The sequence below is a fragment of the Typopeltis vanoorti genome, chromosome 24, assembly GCF_054136105.1.
Source record: "Typopeltis vanoorti isolate ZY-2024b chromosome 24, IOZ_Tvanoo_1.0, whole genome shotgun sequence".
In the NCBI taxonomy this organism is placed as follows: domain Eukaryota; kingdom Metazoa; phylum Arthropoda; class Arachnida; order Uropygi; family Thelyphonidae; genus Typopeltis; species Typopeltis vanoorti.
The window spans coordinates 65,667,504-65,689,570 of NC_143572.1; the positions used below are offsets into that span (position 1 = coordinate 65,667,504).

Sequence of the window (22,067 nt, forward strand, 5' to 3'; positions counted from 1 at the left end):
GCAGCAACCAATTATATATTTAATTTTGTTGATCTGTATTACACCAAATAGCCTCGACTGAACTGCTCTCTGCATGCCTGTTCTCTTGAGGCATTTCTACTATTTTAGTCTCCAATCCTTCACCTATAATTAGTAAAATCCTCCTTCTATTCTATCCCCTCAGTCCTCGTTGAAAATGCTCTGATCCTTACATTCTATTCCTGTGACTATCGTGCTTAATCAAAGTTTCACTAATTCGTATAATTTGGGGGCAAATTGTACTAATGTCAAAAATTCCTTGCACTTATTCCAAATATTTCTGACATTAGTATGCATAATCTGCAATAGTCCCTACATTCCATAACCTCCTGTGTTAATTAGACCACTCTGTGTACAGTTTATTAACACTATTGTGCTATTGACTTTAGTACTATTAACACTATTGTGCTATTGACTTTAGTACTATTAACACTATTGTGCTATTGACTTAAGTACTATTAACAGTTGACCCTCTCGCCTGCCTCCCTAGCAAATCCAATTTCCTTGTTTTTTGACCATTTTCTCTATCTTCCTTTATCAATAAATATTCTAAATGCTATGCGCTCAAACCGCTTAACTGCAAACCATCACTCTTAAATTCCTTCCTTTTATCAAACTCGTCCCAAACATTCATAAAATGAATATTCAGTTTCATTTCTTTACAAACATTTTACACCCGTGACATTATTCCATTTTCTATAATCGCTCTTCTGTTTAATTCATCATTGTCATATCTTCGTAACACACTCGTGGTCGTTCCATTCTCGCTGTTTGCATTAACTGCTATCAAGTGTTTCAAATCCTTTCATAGAAAATCTTTCGCTACCTTAATTATTCGTTCTCGCTACTACGATAATCTCCCTCACTCTATCTCGGTGCAACTTCACAGCCTCAGTTATTTTCCTACTTTTTGAACCTTGATAACATGCTTTAATGACTCCGCTATCTTTCTCACCTCTAATTATGAAATCTCCATACAGCACTATTTTTCCCTTCTTTTAATTTTCACGCCTCTTGCACTCACTACTGCTTGTTTTTGTCCCTGTTCTTCTCTCACATTCTTTCGTACATCATTCAGTAATCTCTATTTGTGTTTCTGCATTTTTCATTCCATGCACACACTCACTTAATCCATTAATAAATAATCTATTATTCTCGTTCATTAACATTCTCAATCCACTAATACTTTCTATTCCATAAAAGACATCAGAACATGTTAGAATGCTGCAAGATAAGCTACCAAATAGGTTAAAATTGTATATATATAAAACATATTCCAGTCATTAAAAATATCAGTTCCTGTCATTGAAGAACCTATACACAATTATCTACTCCAATGCCTCTATCTGTTACATCTGGGTATGGTTGCATAAAGGAAAGCATGCTTCCTATGAGACTGATCGCACTTAACTGTGAAGTCTTGATGTTCACTTAAACTTGAAACAGTAGACAAATCAGGTGTATTATCATACATATCAAAAATGCTTCGATGTTTATATGAGTTAAATAAGACTGGAAAAACGGTAGATGCACTAGAAGATGTGAAATAGTCTACATAATCTTTTGTTGGAACCTTGGAAAGAAGTGATAATATCATCTTATGGATCTATGATAAGTAATCTAACTTGACTTGCGTGGTAACTCCAGAAGAAACGGTAGATTTTGATGGCGTTTCAAAACTAGAAAATAAAGGATATTCATAAATAAATAAAATAAAATAAAGTATTATGAATTTACTTCTTTCGGTTAACTCAAATGCAGAAACGGGGATTCAAACTTGAAGAAATTATTGTGGTTTATTTTTATTTTTTTATTTAAAAGACAGACTGGGAAACCGTTTTACTAATCTGTCTTTTGATATTAGAAGATAAAATTTAATCTTGAAGTCAAAATATCATGTCAAATAATATAGTTCATGAATGACAGAAAGAACAGTTCATATGTTATAATTCTCTCGCTTATTCTAAGAGATTCTTATATAAAATATTAAACATAGTCAAAATTAATAAAGATAATGTGTTTGTATGTTCAAAAGATACTAAGACTGGGTAAGATATATTGTAACCACTGAAAGGAAAACTGATCTGATCCTCCATGGATTAGTGTCGATCTTATTTCTACCCAGATGTCTTCATCCCGTTGAAATATCACAGCCATGCTTGTTGGAGGAATGAAGTGGCCTCAGCCATGTTTTGTCTTCAGAGTAGGATCTCCAGTTTATACCCTTCCCCTTTCCTTCTCACATTAGTGGAGGGATGCCCTTGCTGAACGTGCTCAACATACTTGTTTAATTTTGACGGTGTATATCAGAACACAGAATTATAAGTAAATAATTATTTATTATTATTATTATAATAGTTACAGGGTACGAATTAGAATTCGTACCCTGTCCTAGCGAAATTGGCCCAAGACCTCATCATTGTACGAGACAGCTGGATTTCTTCTGGAGTAAACTCACTAAATATTGGAGTATGAAATAGTCCCCGAACGAAGTTAATTTCACTTCCATGATATGCTCCAAGCCATGTAGGAAATGTATAATTAAGAAATTTTTTTGGCCTGTAATCGAATCTATATAGAAAGACATCGTTTTCACCAGGACAATAGTCTCGAGCAAACTGATAAGTGGGATACACAATATGAACATCGCTTATCAGTTGATCCGATGATCTGACATAATCAAATTCTACCCAGTCAGTATATTCATAAATGGCAGATGCCTGAATTGTTTTTTCTTTATAACGACAAATAATTTTTATAGCACTGGAAAACTGCTCTTGTGTGATTTGAAGTCCTTCAACTTTTTCGAATAGAGGAGGTGGTAAGAATATTGTCCCTTCATTCAAATTAGATCCAATAATAATACTTGTGTTCTTAAAAGCCTTCTTTTCTAGAGATGTCTTTGGTTCTTCTGTCAGAAATGTTCCATCCACAACTGGTACAAAAGATATATTAAAAAATTCCTCTAATTTAGCCCCTGCTTGAACTATATTTTGTGCATCTTTTCCTCTGAGGTACTCTAAAACAGCGTGAAAGGCACTGGAATTATGAGGACAGGCGACGTTTTGCCAATCGCAGACCATACTCAATACTCTTTTCTTTACTTCGAATTGCCCATAAACCTAGAACAGTTCCACTCTGCATGATTTCTCTATTGAACATATTCCTACTAAGTGGAGACAACAGATGGAAACTGACACTAGCTGCTCCTGCACTCACGCCAAATAGCGTTATACGATCTGGATCCCCTCCGAACTTCTCAACATTCTCTTGCACCCACCTCATCGCCAATAGTTGGTCAAGTAATCCCAAATTGCGTGGTGCATCTGGACTCCCAAAGTAGAGAAATCCAAAAACTCCAAGTCTGTAATTCATAGAAACTAAGATCACATTTTCCTCCAAAACTAAACCTCGAGGATCGTAGAAGTATAAACTCGAAGATCCAGCAATGAATCCCCCTCCGTAGATCCACACCAATACAGCAGCCTTTTGAGGACGGGGTTTAGGAACCCATACGTTTAATTTTAAACAATCCTCACCGGATTTAGTTTGATTTGGAGTAAAAATCCCAAAAGTTGTGTTTGGTTCTTTAAAATCCCAGAAGGCTATAACTTGCTGAGGACAGGCATCTGGTTTCTGCGTTGCATCAAATATGTCAGTCCAGGTATCAGTAGATTCCGGAAGGCGAAAGCGATATTTTCCTATAGGCAGTTTAGCATATGGTATACCAAGAAATGCATCAACAGCCGGACCTTTTGAATAATAAATAATTAATCCTTTAATTGGCCCGCTGGAGGTATAAACAACACTTTCTTCTATCGGTCTGGAATTTACATCTTGAAGTACATATGCTATCGAGATTACAGTTAACAGAAAACATCTCCAATCTGATTATCATTTTGTTTTATTTTTATCTCTTTTAATGTAATTGTTGAAGTTGAACAGTGGAGAACTCTGGAAATAAAACAAAAAAACCTTAAAACTTTTTATGAATTTACGCATATTTTTGACAATCAATTAGGACCACAAAACAAAGTTCTAATAAGAAAAATCTGATGGGTTAATATGAGATTTTTCTGTGATATAATAAAATTTCAGAAACAATCTACAAATGGTCATTATTATATCATGCGCTTTCTAAATGTGGAACCTTTTGGATGTAAATCCACAAAGGTTTTATTTAAGGATTAAGTAGCGAAAGTGTGATTCAAAAACATTGGTGACCGAAAACTACACTCCTTCCTTGAGCAGAGTTCGTATTTTAAGTAGTGCAAAACCAAGGACGATCATGCCGAAGAGTTGTAATTTAGCGAGCTTTCTATTTATGGTGTTTAAAATGTTCGAAAAATGGGAAATATTGTTGGACTTCTGATATTAAATAATATCACTCGTTATCCGTTCCCTTAATTGTAAATGTCAGATTGAAGATCTCTTAGGTTTTAATTATTATTTTTTTTATTTTATTTTTATTTTTTTGTATAAATTCATGCTCGAAGGAAGTGACAAGCAGACCAGCAGGAGTTGTTTAGAATAAACATAGAAACGACAAAAAAAAAAAAAAAAAAAAAAACTTATGGAAACATCAAAGCAATCTGGGGTAGATAAAATGTCGTTTATTTATACATTACAGAACTTTCCAAGTCTGCACGAAATGAGACTAAATGCTAATCACAAACTTAAAATAAAACAAAAGTTTTGTCCACCTATCCGTGGCATCTGAAAGAATTATTTATCAACGACATGCTTTGATATATATATAGATAGGCTAAAAAGCAATTTATAGACTTGGAATCGTTTAGATGAAACTAGCCAAATAAATAAACCAAATTTTAATATTAGGGTTAGCCGCATCTAAAGAGGCGTTTGTAATTTAAATTACAAAATAAAGTTATTTATTATTATTTTTTGTGATGAATGCCAGTTATTAATATTAAAATATGATACTGATAAATTCCAAATAAAACATACTTCCATAAGAAGTTATCCTTAATTAATAAATCCAAAAATATTGTGGAATAAACAACTGTTTACACATATTAATCACTCAAAAATATCTTCGCTTGCTCAACTTTTTAAGATATACATTTGATTTTAAAATTCACCTTAACTGAATGCAGAAGAAAACTAAATGCATCACACAAGAAAAAAAATAAATACTGCCGACTTGTTTAATCTGTCCACGGTTGTTATTAAATTAGTTTGCAGTGAATGACATCGAAAAATTTAGAAATAATAATAAAAATAGTTGTGTATTTCTTCCTAATTCCTATTTGAAATGTTACAACTAAATCATTTGAGTTAAGTAGTGTTATATTTACAGCTTAGTTTACATTATGTTGTAGGAGAATATAAACCTTCACGTGTTCTATTCGGGCAACTTGCCAACTAAATCAATAATTACCATAAGTCCAAGAAAATATGAAAATACGATCTAACAGCTTTTGGGAAAATCACTTAACCTGTAATCTTTCATAAACAGAGCAGAGATCAAGTGTTACTTGTAAACACTTGCGATTGGCCATTACTTCGAATGGTGTCTAGATTTATTCTTGAAGAAGCGCCACCAAACTGTGTGTGAAAAACTAGTCGAATAAACAAATGTCTTTTTGAGTTATATCGGTTATTATTGAATAACATCCAGAGAATCCTGCAGATGTTGGTTTGTAATTGCTACTGTAGCAGTTTATATAGTATCCGATGATTTCCCTGATGTTAGAAAATATGAAATTCAGGAAATTATGACCAGTGCCCTTATAGGACTTATTAGAAAACATATTTATCTATATTGCATCCAATTTTCAATGAATCTGAATTAAAAAAAAAGTATGAGTTTTGAATTATTAATTTTTGTTACTTTTATTTTTTGGGTGGATGCCCTGTTTTTGAGAATATCGTTATGGAGATAATGTTTTTATCTGATTGAGAAAAAAAACAGTGTTAGCTTTGAAAATAGATTATCTATAAATAATGCGCAGTATTTTATGAGAACATATCAGAAATGAGTAAATCAGAAAAAAGAAATACGGTGTATAGTATCCTGCTATATGCATTAGATTTATGAGATAGAATGTATAGAAATAGGCTCATTGCAGATACATAAGTTCAAACATACGATGGTCGATAGCCACAAATATTTATGAATGAATCCCAAAAGAAAGAATAAAAGGGACTGAGCAAATAAAAAACAGATCACTAATGTCATGAAACTTAAACTAACGTATTGGTGTCTGGCGCACAATACGGCAATAACAGCTTCAGAAAGCTGTTATTGACACACACACACACAAACAGTAAGCGTCAGCAAAGTACCAGAATAATAAAAGATAAGATAAAATGAATTTAAGACGTCAGGATATAAAGAGATAATATGCGACTATCGTCTGTACACAATGTTTTCCAGATTTATGAGTAATATTTTCTTGTCCAGAAGTTTCTCTTCATTTGATTTTTCTCCTCTTTTCTTGTTCATTATATATACTGGGTCTTTGTTAATGCCAAAGGGCAGGGCCGCCCCTTGGGTAAGAGGCGCCTTTGTTCAAATTTATATTTTAGAGTCCCTATAAAATATAATCTTGCATTTTTATACTAAATAAATAAAATGTAATTTTTATTTATTTAGTATATAAATACAAGATATATGTATGTGTACATAAAAATAGAGCATCTCACAAAAAAATTTTTTTTTTTTTTTCAAATAAAAAAAATCAGCCTTTTATTCCAATAAATCAGTGATAGACAGAATAAAGCCAGAATGCTCCCTCGAAGCGATGATTATCAAGCAAAAATTGTCATATTTCGGACGTATTATGCGAGCAAATGACAGTCTGGAGAAGATGATGATGATGATGCTTGATAAAGTTGATGGAAGCAGGAGAAGAGGAAGACCAAGAATTCGATGGGTGAATGGAGTTAAAAAAGCAACTGGAGTGCGCTTGGGAATTCTGAAAGACATGGTCAGGGACAGATCTGAATGAAAAATGCATGTTCATAGGATCACCAGGAGTCGAAAACGACTCGATGGAACATACAACAAACAATCAAAGATAGCTAGCCCAAGGCTATCACTAAATAAGCTGCACGCACTTAAGGGAGACGGCTCAACAAGTGCCGCCATCTCATGGTCCCTGACCCTAATACAATATATTTAATGTCTGAAATAATGTGAGTTCTACGGTCGATTTTCTTGAGTTTACGGGACGAAAAAACCGAGTTTCCGGGAGAAAAAACCCGCCTGCCCGTGCCAGAGATCGATTAACTCAGAAACCAGCCGAAAAAAAGGCTTAGAAAAATTTCCTTGTGAGAAATTTCAAGTAAATAAAGGACTAGCTAAGGAACCGAAATAGTTTCACTACTCAGCAACTAGAATCGAATCTGTAGTGGTCTTTCTCCTGAGAGTCATCATAGAGAGACTCTCTATGATGTTCATAGTTTATTTAAGCTTCAGTGTTTTAGTGTTTTTTCTTTTTTCTTTCTTTTATAATGTCACCTGATGAAGACTGTTTCAAGCCGAAACTAGTCGTGTTTTTATATTAAAAAATTTATAGTAAAACCTTTTTACTTAAATCTCGGTTCTTTTCAGACACGCATGCAAGCACACAAACATGCGAGAAAATAATAAGAATATTGGATTCCTTCGTAAAGACCACACGTCTTAAGTTAAACCTGATTCCTGTGTAATAATTGGCAACTGGAAATAGGAACCTAAAATATTCACAGGAATGTCGAAAAAAATTACGAGTGTTAGGAATTAAAATCGAAGACGCGGATATTTATGTAGATCAGTGGAAAGAATTGTATGAACAATATAAGAAAATGCAATAAGCAAAGAAGACATCTTTCTGTGAGAGGCAAAGCCACGATTTGTAAAGTGTACTTAGCCTCTTGAGTGTGATACAAAATACTCAACATCTCATACTACTAAAAATTGGCAGATAAAATTCATAGGCTCTTTGAGAACAAACATATGGGGTTCACAATATGAACAAATGCACCGTACAACACTCTTCCATGAAATAGAAGCTGGAGGTCTTAGCCTAGTCAATAAACACAGTGATAACCTGAAAACATTGATAACCAGAACTATAATTGCAGTAAAAGCTCATAAGAAGTCATACCACAGATACATAATTGCCTTTCTACAAAAATGCCTTCCTGACAGTCATCAGCTCTCTTCCCTCTATTAAACAAAGACCATATAAACCTCATTGAAATGGCTTAGGGATACAGGTTTGTAGAAGAAAATTAAAAGTTGCATAGGGAAGTTATTAAATAACAAATCACGAGTAATATATGCAAAGCTTTCTAGATTCACTTTCCACAAAACGTTTTTCCTCAAAATGCATCATGCATGTTTGCCGACCAAAATGTGAGTTATAGCAAAAGGCGCATACTGCTGGTTGGCCCTGCAGCCTGTCGCTTTTGTAAAGAACGAAAACATTTTACCACTTAATGATTAACTGCAAAAAGCAGAAGAAATCTGAAGTGTTGTGAATCAATGGATGGTATAGATTCCAATAATAAATGAAAATATACCATTTGACTAAACGAGAAGCTAAGTAGAGTAACAATCATCATAATTATTATACCTATGTGTATTATTTGGTCATAGAGGCGCGATTTTATGTATGTATGAAAAAAAAGTCAGAGATAATATCGTAACAAACTGCCATCAATGCATTCAAGATGCAATGAGGAACTCTATCTTCTTGAAAAAAGATCAATGCAGAAGAATCGGATTCCGCTTCCAATCAATTAACCAAGTCAATCACCTAGATAGCAATTTGTGTGTGTGTGTGTGTGTGTGTGTGTGTGTGTGTGTGTGTGTGTGTGTGTGTGTGTGTGTGTGTGTGTGTGTGTGTGTGTGTGTGTGTGTGTGTGTGTGTGTGTGTGTTTACTGCATGAAAAGAGTGTAGGGTTCTAAGGTCGATTTTCTTGAGTTTACGGGACGAAAAATCTGAGCTTCCAGGGGAAAAATCCGCTGTGTGTGTGGGGGGGGGGGAGGTTGCGTGCGTTTGCGCGCGCGCGCGTGTTTCTAGGGGAGAGAGAGAGAGAGAGAATCTTTAAAAAGAATCATCATTTAAGAATACAATCTTTCTAAGTGAATTTTAAGATCTTATAACGTGTAATTAAACAACAGTGTGCTAAAACGATTAACAATATTCTTAAAAATAGTATCAATTAAAACAAATGGAATAAGTATACAAAACTGAATGTCACTAAGAACATAATTATTGTTATTATTATTATTATTATTATTATTATTATTATTCCTATGTAGCTATTCTCATGTAATTAGAGATAAGTTGAAAAAACAAAATGTGTCACAAAGGAAATTAGAAATTTATGTCTTAAACATAAATTTTTTTTTTAAAAAAAGATCAATGGAAAGGAATGAACTTACATATAAACTACAATTCGAGAACTCAATTGCGAGAAGCAATTTCACAAAATAAAATAATTGTAGCAAACAGTAATATCCCTCAGGGTAAAAGAAGTTGTATATATTGTAAATATAATTAACTAATGTATACATGTACTATTGGTTTAAATGGAGTTTAAAATGTGAATAACTCATAACTAATAAAAAATCTCCAGGTTCTGTAATTCATTACAACAAATAAAGAATAATAAATTAATAAATAAAATTATTATTAAATGTTTAAACTCCTTCGTAAATTAAGGGCCACCCTATATGGGAGGAATGGCCTGCACTCAAATGGTTTTCCATGAGTCTGAAGAATTTCTTTATTGATATAAGTCATTTACTGAGAATTAGGAAAACCAGATCGTCTGTTAGAATCTGTGCTAAGAGCGACTAAGTTACTCAGCTGAGTTAATCATACGAATGTCCATAATTTTGGAGACGATTATGGTGAAAGTATGATTGTGATTACGTGCTCGTTCCGTTCGAACTTTTAATTACGTTCAAGAATATTTGCATAAGTAGGGCTGAGATACGAATAGAGATCTACATGATATCCAACTGGTCATCCATACTACAGAGATGGGTATACAAAAAAGTTAGAGGTAACTTGTTAGACCGCTACACACAAAAGCGAACAGTATCAGGAACCAAGGGGTGTGTGCTTCCTGCCCTGGTGAATACGTTGTACTCTCAGATTGTAGGTATTAATGAGAATTGGATCATAAAAGCAAATCTACTTACTAATATGAGGTGTGAACGGTGCAGAATTTATTTAGGAAGAATACACAAGGTGGGAAAAGAGAGCAGCGTTCTTCTTATGATATGGAATGATTTCAGTCCAGTTAGAGTACAGAACTATGAGAGCAATTAGTAACATGTAGCAGTGATATCGAAGCTATATGGTGTGAGGCAAAGTCCAACAAGATGAAATACATGGGGGGAATTGTTATGGATCGCCAAATGAGCCTACTAGTGCAAAACAAGTAATCATCATAGGTGATTTTGATAATCCGAATATTGATTGGGTAACAGTGAACTCAAATGAGAAGAATGAAGACGAATTTATTTAGATGTTGCAGACAGCTTCCTCAGACAGCATTCATTAGAAGAAACTCAGGATCGTAGAGCTTTGTAATTCATACTGGGCTCAAGGGTTCAATGAGTTCAATGATATTTGGTGAACGCCGTAGATTAGTAACGCTGCAGAAAGATAAGTCAATTTTTTAAAAAAATTTGCGACTGATACTGAATGAATTTATTGTTTTATAAGTGTGAGAGATTGACTAAGTTATTTAGACATAAGAGAAACCTTATTATATCCTTTAATTAGATATTATTGGTATGGCACCTATGTCTAGCAGAACAATAGGAGCCAATACGTCTTTGTTGGACCAGCTAAATTTGCGAGATTTTCTGCCGTGTAAAATTTGTGAGATGTACTGGTCGCAAAGTTGAAAGATTTATGGAAGAGAGCGAAACTGGTGAGAGAGTGCGTAACAAATGCTCTGAAAGTGAATATGAATAAGGAGAGAAGAAATTGTGTGATAGTAGAATAGAGAGCATTGATACAAGATCGGAAAATGTAAAATCGGTGATAATACCGAGGGTGCTGTGGCGGTAGTTCAGGAGAACGTAGAAGACCTGAAAAAAGAAATGGTGCGCTTGCATGTAGTCGATCAGGACAAAGCGTGAGCTTGAAGCAAAGAAGAGAGTAAAGTCAAAAAGAAGATTGTAAGAATAATTGACAGAATGAGCGTAAGCAAATAATTATTTACAGCGATTCCATGATAAGGGGAGTTCTTCATGAAAGTGCTACAAAATCGTCTTTCCCTAGTGCATGAATTAATAATATTTGAAATGCTGTCAGAATGCATAAAGGGAAGGTGAAAGAATTAATTGTTTGGGGTGGAACCAATGACCTGAGAGTTGCGAAATATTGTATGACCGGTTATGCCAAAGAATTGTTGGAAGAAGCGAAAAAGAAGAGTGACAGTGTGGAGTTTGTGTGTGTGTGTGCTGCTACGATATGATGAGCATGTAGTGAATTGAGAAGGTGAGCCATGACAGCTAATGAATCCGACGCAGGTTGTGCAGAATGCAGTTTGTAGACCTATGACCTTAGTTTCACGGACAGAAAGATTTGTGTAATGTTGATGGACTGTGCTTAAATGGATTCAGAGTTAGGTGTCTAGAATAGGGACCAGACGTCCCTTTTTTTAAAGGGATTGTCCCCTTTTTTAGACACTGATCCCGTTGTCCCAACAAAACCTTAATGGGACTTAATTGTCCCTTTTTATTAACTTTTGTTCCGTCCGTTTTGCCCCTTTTTTGAATTCGTAGCATGACTTCATTCTTATATGTTCGAATATGTAACGGATAATGTCTCTGCTAGTGACATGTGATAGCTTGAGATCGAAAACATGCATGCTGCGACGATTATCAATCGTTATTCGACGCATCTCTCTCTCTCTCTCTCTCTCTCTCTCTGCGTTCAATAACGGTAAAAAATGTTGCAACCAGTGTCAACACTGCTGCATTCGAAGGTAACCACGTTATTTTGTCTATCATACCATTGTTTTGTGCTTCTTATGCCTGTCTGTTAATAATTGAGAGATAGTTAAAGCGCGTATATATTGTGAGTGGTGATATTTCAACCAGATTTTATCATGTCGAAAAGGATGTGTAGTTTCATTCGTTTTTGCCCCTTTTTATAATTGCTGAAAAATTCAAAATGTCCCTTTTTTTGTTTTGAAAATATGGTCACCCTACTCTAGAGTGAGCTTTATTCCCTGAGAGTGTGAAAGCTAAAAGTTAGCACGTAGGGAGGATACAGACGACTGTGTGTGTGTGTGTGAAGGCACCCATGAAGCAAATGAGGATGTGAATGAACCAAAAAGGCTGAACTCAAGCACAGAACTCAAGGATTCACAATAATGGATAATGAAAAGCAAAATCAGAAATAAACTTCGAATTGCAAACTCCGTAAATGAAATAGTTCTTTTCTATAGAGAAAAATGGAAAGAACACGTACTGAGAATGACTAGAAGTAAAATAACTAAACAAATTCTAAATTACCACCAAAAAAATACCCGATGCAGAGGATGAATTGAATCCGGAACAGGCCACATGGCCTATACGCCTGGAAAAGAAGAAGAAGAATTAAAAATAGAATTCAGGAATGTGTGGATAAGAATATCATCCTCTATGAGGGGTAGCATTGCTTTGTGAAGGTAGGTCATGCCTTAGCAATCGATTAACTATTTATAATAAGCTGAAAGCTGAGTTATATAAACGGAATGGCTACATGATGATACTGCTGGATTTTGCAAAGGCAATTGAGAAGATACAACATTGAACTTTATTAAGGAAACTGCAGCAAATGGATATGAAAGCGGTAATATTGATAAAAGATGGCTCATGGACAGATATCAAATAGGGAAGATATGGAGAAGCAGAATCCAGGAGATCCAGGTGACTGTTGGTGTGTATCAGGCAGGGCCGGTTTTATCATTAGGCAAACCTAGGCAATAGCTTAGGGGCGCTAAGACTTGTGTACGTGTGCTTGTATGGGTATGACAAAAAAAAAAAAATATATATATATATATAGCGACAATGTATGGGGGGGGGCTAAATTTTCTTTGCCTAGGGCATCAGATACTCTCGAACTGGCCCTGATAACAGGTCCCAATGCTAGGACCACCGCTGTTTAATTTGTACATAAATGATATCGGAAATAATTTGAAGGTTGATATTCAATTGTTTGCTGATAATCAAAGTTGGGAGGGTAATAATTAATCAAGGTGATGTAGAGCTTTCAGGATAATTCGAATAGCTTAACAGTATGGAGAAAAACATAATGGATGTGAATTTAATGCAGAAACATATAAAGTTATGCATTTTTCGGTTACAGAGTATAGCTCCAAGAATGTCGTACATAGACTCAAGAAAATTGAGGAAGCCATCGATTTTAGGGTAGTAGTGGAAAGAAAGTTACGTTTAGAGGACACATTGCTAATGCAGCCAGGGTAGCTCACAGGATTACTTGGTTATTAAAGAACACACTAACATGGATAAGGGCGTTATCATTCCTCTTTATAAAACCGTGATAAAAAATTCATCTGTATTGCTGTGCTCAGGTCATGTCTCCTGGGTTTCCAGATTGTGAGTTGTCTGTGGAATGCTCTCTATGAGCATAAAGTGAGGGTTTGTACAATTACTAAAGTTGGTTTATACGCGAAAAAGGGTAGGGGGAAGATATTTAAGTTACTTAAAGATTTTATAGGACTGATGCAGGGGAAATGTTTCAGCACTTGGCTAGAAGGAGCAGAACAAAAGAGTATGGTTAGTAAGGACGTGAGGACTATATTTTTTGCTTGAAGACTGGTGAATGAATGGAATGGGTTCCCTGAATCAGTTATAAGTGCTTTGTCTGTTAATGGTTTCAAGGAGACATACAATAAATATTGTGTTGATAGTTTTGCTCTCCCAAGATGAGTCTTAGAACTCCATGGAGGTTCCCGTGCCATAATAAGAATAATAGTAGGGCCAAAGGAGGGAGGTTCCCATAAAGACTCACTTTTCTTCCCCTGGAAGAGAATTAAAGTCTTTTATGGCTGGTTTAGTATATGGACATTCCATACTGAAGAGTTTATATACTGCATTACTAAGTAAGAAATCATTAACATCTGAGGAGAGTACAAAGTTTAGTCTCATGGTATCGATTGCTTGATAGAAAGATATCAGGCGTACATGGGAAGTATTCATAGATTGAGGGGGGAAAACACTTTGGTGATCTAATATGAGAACGTATCCCTGAAATTCGAAAAGACAGTAAGAGGGAAATCGATGTACAATCATATTAAGTAGGATTTTATTAAGAAAAGCTGATGTGGAAGAATACTACTGTATGTGCATAAGGATAATGTCATTTATGAAAATTATAAGGCACAGGAGTTACAAGTTTTGTTAAGAAAGCAAGTATAGACATGAAACGAAACTGGTTCTGTAATCTAAAGACAGCCCAAAGAGAACTGTATCGTTTATACTTCAAACAAAAGAAAGAATAAATGTGAAAGAATACCTTTACTAAATGAAGATAATATGTGGGTAGCAGATGCAGAAAACTTTGTTCAACTAATTAGTCCCAATTTTAATAAGGTATATTAACCTGGTGTTTTTAAAGTGTAGCTCAATTCTTTCTTTTCTTTTCTTTTCTTTTCTTTTCTTTTCTTTGTACGAAGAAACTTAGTTACACAAGGAAAATATACTACAGTTGTTGCATAAACCAAACAAGAATGCTACCATGCTACCAGTGGGCGAATAGATGCTAAAATATTATTCTGCTGGACTAGCTGTTCTCTTCTGAGACTAATTTGAATCTCAAGATGGGAACATTCCAAAGGAATGGAAATAATGTATGATAATTCCCATGATGAGTCTGCTGATTGCATGAAGGGTTTGAGAATGGCAGTGATGAGTTTAGAAGAGTTGGTAAGAGCTCGCATACAGAAACGAGTTGACAGAGAATCTTCACTTTGCAATGGACAGCTGTACTTAGTAAGGAAAGATCATGTTTGAGTAATTTTCTCATATTTTATAATGTTATCTTTAGATAGATAAGGGGAATCATTACACCATGATACTATGGCTTTTCACAGGATACAGAATGAAAAACTGGTGCATATGTTGGAGGATTGGATTATATGCTTTTAGCGTGGATAAAATGATGGTAAACTGAAAAATATAAAAAAATAATAATGTATTGGAGTACGAGTCTGTGAAGTTTGTCGAGAGCAGTAGTGTATTCAAAGCATAAATCCTTGTACCATTGTTATTCATTATTTACGTTAATGACATTGGAAGGAGTTAACATGACATAACAGTGGATGATGCAAAGATAGGCAAGATAATCAGGTACACAACTGAGATCCATTATTTGCAGAATTAGGTGAATAAGCTGGAATTGTGGGAATGTAAAAATGGTTATTATAATGTTAATAAATATAAAGTTATGCACACTACTATAATGAGATTTCCAGTGGTGTGTTATATTGGTGGGAGGATGCTAGAAGAAACTACTCAAGGTAACTTTGAAGAAACTACGTTGGAGTTTTAGTAAATTGGAAGATGAAGTTCAGAGGTCATATAGAAAAGTTGGCAAATACAACTAAGCAGATGACTGAAAGGGCTGAAACGAATATTCACCAGGATAAGGAGGTTATTTTCCTACTTATCCTGGTGAATATTCGTCAGCATCAACTCGAAAAATCCGAGTTGATGCAAACACAGTGAAGTGGATGAAATTGTGAGCGTTATAGATGACAAAGTTTGTGTGGAACATGGATTATAATGGATTGATTATTATGGAATACCGATTCTAATAACGAGGAATAAAACTGTGACATGATAGACTCCTACAAATTCTTGACAGTGTCATATAGTATAGTATGCCAGTCGATGAAATTTTTCATTTTTATGGAGGGTTGGGAGAGGCAGAGGCATACAAAACGATTCCGTACTTCAAGGGCTCGGGTGTCAAAAGGACGCCAATATGGGTTATTTTGCCAATTATGGACACGGCTGCATTATAAAAGACACTTAGTTACCAATTTGCGAAATTCACTTAAAATCTAGCCACGATGCTGCTGCTGCTGGGATGAGAGAGTATCCACGGATATCAAGATTGAATTATCTGAAGAACTGTTTATTTATTTAGATTTCCGACCGAAGCAACTCAAGTGCTATAAGCAGAGACGTCGTGTGGAATTTTGGCACCTATGGCTAGGAAAGAAAACTGCGCCTTTCTAAAAATTTTTTTTTTTAAATCTCAATTTTTGCTCCTATGTAAAATTAGCGCCTATAGCCATGGCCACATTGACCATAGCCTCACTACACCTCTGGCTATAAGGCCAGTGCATTATGTATGTTAATTGCGTGTGTTATAATGGCTGGAAAGAAAAACCCGAGTTTCCGGGAAAAAAACCTTCATCACCGTATGAGACTGGCTAACTCACTTTCAGTCGGAAAGCCCTGATGACGGTTTTACGCATCCTAGATGGGAGTTGATCCTAGGTTTTTCCAACCAAAGGGCATCGTAGAAACCGACTGAACTACGAAGGGTCTCTGAAGAATGCATCGACAGCTAGAATTTCTCTCTCACAGAGCACTGCATGATTAGAATGGTTTGCCTTTGGAGTTGATGAGTGCATACTGTGTGAATGAATTTGATGTTTTTCATATGTTGCCTTCCTCCATAAATCCCTAAAATAATAATAATAATAATAATAATAATAATAATAATAATAATAATAATAATAATAATAATAATAATAATAATATATATATATTTTAATAATCATAACATCTTTTATTTTTATTTTTTTTATTTTTTTTATTACAACGACCTGTGTAGCTCAGGAGAAATGGCGTTTGCACTCTACGGCACTTGACCGTACGAAGAAAGGATTTGGTGGTTCAAATCTAGTTAGCGACTAGATTTGAACTCTGAACGGGTTTTTTCTCCCGGAAACTCAGGCTTTTCGTCCCATAAACTCAAGAAAATCGACCGTCGAACCCACACTATTTTCAGACATTAAAACTATTGTGTTAGGGTTAGGGACCACGAGATGGCGACAGTAGCTTGCCACCTTCTTCACTGCATACTGATGAATCAGTGATTGACCTGGGCCAGCTATCTCTGATTGGCTACCATTGGAGATTGAACTGCCCACTCAGTCTCCAAAAGTTAGATAGGATAAATGGCCCCACATACTCCCTATGCGGGAACAACATAGGCTTTAACTGATTTTTTGTTTTTTTTCATTTTTTATTACATTACATACATTTGTTACTACATACATTACATACATTTGATTACATATGATACAACATTATTTACACTTGTTTACATGATACTTACATTACGTACATTTGTTTATATATAATACATACATTTCATACATTGGTTTTCAGGTGATACATACTTTACTTGCATTTGGTTACATATGATATATACTTTTTGTTTTGTTTTTTGTCTTGGATGAGATGTAATTTCTCAACTTTCATCCTCGAAGCTTATTTGTAAACTTATCTGAGGATGGCACCAGTTGGTTATTATTTATTGGTTTGTTTGCTGTGTTAGGAAGCTACGAAATCTATGATTGAGAAATTCGCGTGCGAGCGCGCGCACGCACGCACGCACGCACACACACACACACACACACACACACACACACACACACACACACACACACACACACACACACACACACACACACACACACACACACACACACACACACACACACACACACACACGACTTGGAATGTATTGATGCGTCGCTGAAATGGAAGCCTGAACGAATATATTATGTTTGATCAAGTGTGTATGGTATTTTGGGTCCATGTTTCTTGTTCATAGTATGTCCTTAGAGCTCTTCTCAGGCTACTGTAATTTGTAAGGTTTCTGTATTCAAAAGGTAAGTTGTTTATCATGTCTGGGATGTAGAAGTTTTGTGTGGCCTTTCCGTAGCGATTATTGTATTTATATGTGGTATAATTAGTTGTGTGAGGTCGTGTTATTATTTATCAGAAACATTCAGAAATACGGTATGTATTTCTGATTGTCCTGTAGTTGGCATCAAAATAATGTTTTAGCAAAGCTGTATAGTGACATAAATGTTTTGCTGTCAGTATTTTGTGTTCTGACAGATTTATGTCATGTTTGGGCTATGCTTGCATTATTATGGATGGATATTTTAGCTGTATCGTCTGGTATTGGAGTATCTTACCTCGGAGGGGTAGCTGATTAATATCTTGAGTGTAAATGTATATAGTTGGGGAGAGTACAGCTCCCTGTGGCACTCCACAGGTTGGTGGTAGCTCTCTACGTCGGTTTGAACCAATACGTGTGATATGTTTTCTATTTTGGAGGTAGTTTGTAAACCACCTGTGCAGAGGCCCGTCTATTCCAACATGACTCAGCTTTAATAACACGGTTTGATGTTTGAGCGTATCAAATGCTTTCGTTAGATCAATAAAGACTACCATAGCAATTTTGTTTTTGTCTAAGGCGGTATTAATTAGGTCTGTAAAGTCTTCCAAGAGAGATGTTGTTCCATTAATTTTCTGAAAACCATATTGTGTTTTGGGGATAATATGACAGGTCTCTGTAAGTTTCTTCAGACGATCCACTTCATAATTTGATTGATAATTGGTAATGTTGCTATGGGTCTGTAATTGCTGATTAAATTTATTTTTCCATGTTTGTATATGGGTGTGATTACATATGATACATACTTTTTGATAAATAATAATAATAATGGGGGAGTATGTACCAACAAATAAATTTAATAAGTAGAGGACAGGTAATTGTTATTGGTGCTTTCATTACGGGGATATAGATTTGATGGAGGAAGCATCATAAGGGCTGAAGTAAATACAATTTATTCAGCATATTAGGAATAATTACCTAAGGCAACATGTAACGGAAGGTACTATAATATCAAGATTTCTGGAACTTGTGATTACATCTGAGGATTTGTGTATGACTATAATGCATATATTGCTGCCAATCTGTGAGCGTGGTCATTCAGTTTTGATTTAGGTGGTGATTATGCATATGGAATATTTGGTAAAGAAGGGTTTCCTGTGGAATTAGAAGGCTAGGAACTACGAGAAACTTCAAAAATTGCTTGAGCTATACCATAGAGGATACTTCAGGGAAAAGATGTTAGTATGTGTGGGAAGCGGTAAAATGATATTTGGAGGAATAAAGTAAATGACTGCATATAAATGAATGGCTCATGATACAGAAGTTAAAAGCATGTGAAAGAGATTCATAGATAAACGTGACCTGCAAATTTATGAGTAGTATAAAGCATAAGCCAGAAGATTGATTGGTATGGTGAAGAAGGTTAAATCGGAGTATGAGAGGAGATTAGCTGATCTAGCTAAGAGTAATCTGAAAGGGTTCTTTCACTATGTGACAAGTAAACAAAAGAATACGCACAGCAGAATGATTTTGAAAAATGCAGATGGCAGGGAGGTGACTGAAGCAGCCAAACTAGTTGAACTATTGAGTGATCATTTTGAAAGAGAGTATCATCCAGTAAAGATATTATTATTATTATTATTATTATTATTATTATTATTATTATTATTATTATTATTATTATTATTAGTTATAAACTAATGCCTTTTATTCCTTTATAAGGAGTAGACCGGGGCAGTCCCTGCGTTTCCTGCCAACCTCAATACGCACCAAAAATACTACAAAAAGTCAAAACGATATAGGGAAATAAATTAAAACGCTATGTTTATTTTTGAAGTAAAACTTTAATTTCAACATTTTAAAATGTTATATTTCTTGCTTTTCTGTTGGAAAAATCGTCGATGCATTACCGAAGTCTATTTCATAGTAATGTAGGTAATTCTTAATCAGTTTTATTTAGAAAATCTCCTCTCACAACTAGGCAACATTGACAGCAATTGTGAGGAAAATTCCCAGTAGTATTACAATATTTGGAAATGCTCGAGACTGTATTTTAGAATTAACTGTAAAAGTTCAAAATGGTTCAAAGTGCTGCCCGGGGCGAACCTCCTCCCTGTAGCTACCACCACTGGTAGTAGGTGAGGCCTTTTCAGCCTTTCTAGCTTTTGTAGACTGAGTAGGTAGTTCAATCTCCACCAGTAGCCAATTAGAGTTAGCTCGCCCATGACTAGTTACAGTAATAGATACGACAGGAATTAATCTGGAAGTATCGCTAGAAGAAGTCGAGATACATTGGATATTAGAGAATCTGGATACTGTTATGTGTTTGGATGGAGTATCAGCCATATACTATGAAGAAACTGCCAGGGAATTGTTAGTCTCAGTTCAGGTAAAGTTCCAAGCTGAAAAATTATCGACCAGTTAGCATTTCAAGAGTTGTTCTCAAAGTATTTAAAAAGTAGGTTAAAAACAAAACTCAGGAATGGTTGGATAGAAATGGGATACTGTATGGAGGTAACCATGTTTTTGTGAAGGGTAGGTCATGCTTTAGCAACTTACTTTTTATATAAATTGACAGTTGAATTGGATAAAGGAAATGGCTACACGGGGATACCGTTCGACTTTGCAAAGGAGTTTGACAGGATACAGTATGGACTACATACATCAAATGGATAGGTGGTAATGTAGATAAGAGGGTTGTTGTACCAGACATTAGTTCATACACGAGCAGAATCATGTAGATAGCCTGTGACTATTGGCGGGCCAGTACTATTAAATTTGTTTATTAATGATATAGGAAATGATCTGATGGGAAATATTCAGTTGTGCGTTGATGATGCAAATTAAGTATGGCAATAGTTAAGAAAAAATTATGTTGATATTTTACAGGATGATTTAAATAGATGGGCAGTATGGACAAAGAAGAATGGATATCAATTTAATGCAGCACAGTGTAATGTTGTGCATTTTGGAATTTAAAGATTATCAGCTGTGTACCATATTGTTGGAATTGTACTCAGGGAAATTGAATCCAGGGATTTGGGATTATTGATGGATAGGGAGTTGAAGTTCAGATGGCATATTACAAAACAGCTCATTGGTTTACCTGATTATTGAGGAACACCTTGACATACAGAGATAAACAGTTTATCAAAGATGCTGCCTCTTCAAAGCCTTCATAAAACTTTGAAAAGTCTGCATCTGGATTACTGCCCACAGATCTTGCCGCCTGGGTTTCTTGGAGATGTGAAGGAGGTGGAATGGATTTAGAGGACAATGACCAAGATGGCGGCAGATCTGTGTACTACTCCATATTAGGAGAGATTGGATATTTTGGAGCAGAATCTAGTTGATCTGCGGATAGCTAAAGACATATAAGTTGCTTAGGGAGATTTATAGGATTGATGTAGAGGAAATATTTGAGTACATGAATAATGTGACAAAAACTAGGATCATCCATGAAAATGGTGCATTATCAAGGGGGTGAGGACTAGACTTTTTGCTTGCAGAATGGTGAATCAGTGAGATATATTGCCAGAGTCTGTTGCGTGTCTGCTGCTTCGTCGGTGAATGAGTTCAAGGCAAAATATGATAGGTATTGTACAAGTATTGATAGTATTGCTTTTGAAATGGACCTCCCGTGATGACTCTACGGAGTCTATCGAGGTGCCAATGTGTAATAATAATAATAATAATAATAATAATAATAATAATAATAATAATAATAATATGATGATGATGATGATGATGATGAAAATCGGCTAATGCCTTTTATTCATTTATAATGTGTAGGCGAGGCCTTTCTATCTTATAGCATTTATAGACTGAGTGGACAGTTAATACCAATAGAAAGAAGACGAAGAAGAAATTTCCCTTCAGTGATTTGTTTCTCTGATATTATTATTATTATTATTATTATTATTATTATTATTATTATTATTACATGAACTATCTGGAGTCAAAGTCTCATCGAGGGAGATATGTATAGCAATAAATAAATATATATATATAAATAAATAATAACCATGTTTCCTTATAGGTCACGTGAAAGTATTAGCATATTTAAAAAAAAAAACGGATTGATATTCATCGAACACAGGCATATGAACTTCTTTTTAAGAAATGTTTTTTCAG

At 35.0% G+C, this 22,067-nt stretch overlaps 1 protein-coding gene across 1 annotated transcript; it reads right to left on the bottom strand.

Moving 5' to 3' along the window:
* Window positions 1–2,390: 2,390 nt before the first annotated feature.
* Window positions 2,391–20,279, bottom strand: LOC150093355 (acetylcholinesterase-like). Its single transcript, XM_090413604.1, has 3 exons — window positions 20,057–20,279; window positions 3,238–3,869; window positions 2,391–3,140 (listed from the first exon to the last, which is right to left on the bottom strand). Exons 1-3 carry the CDS (start codon window positions 20,277–20,279, stop codon window positions 2,391–2,393), a joined length of 1,605 nt encoding a protein of 534 aa, XP_090269730.1.
* Window positions 20,280–22,067: the final 1,788 nt, after the last annotated feature.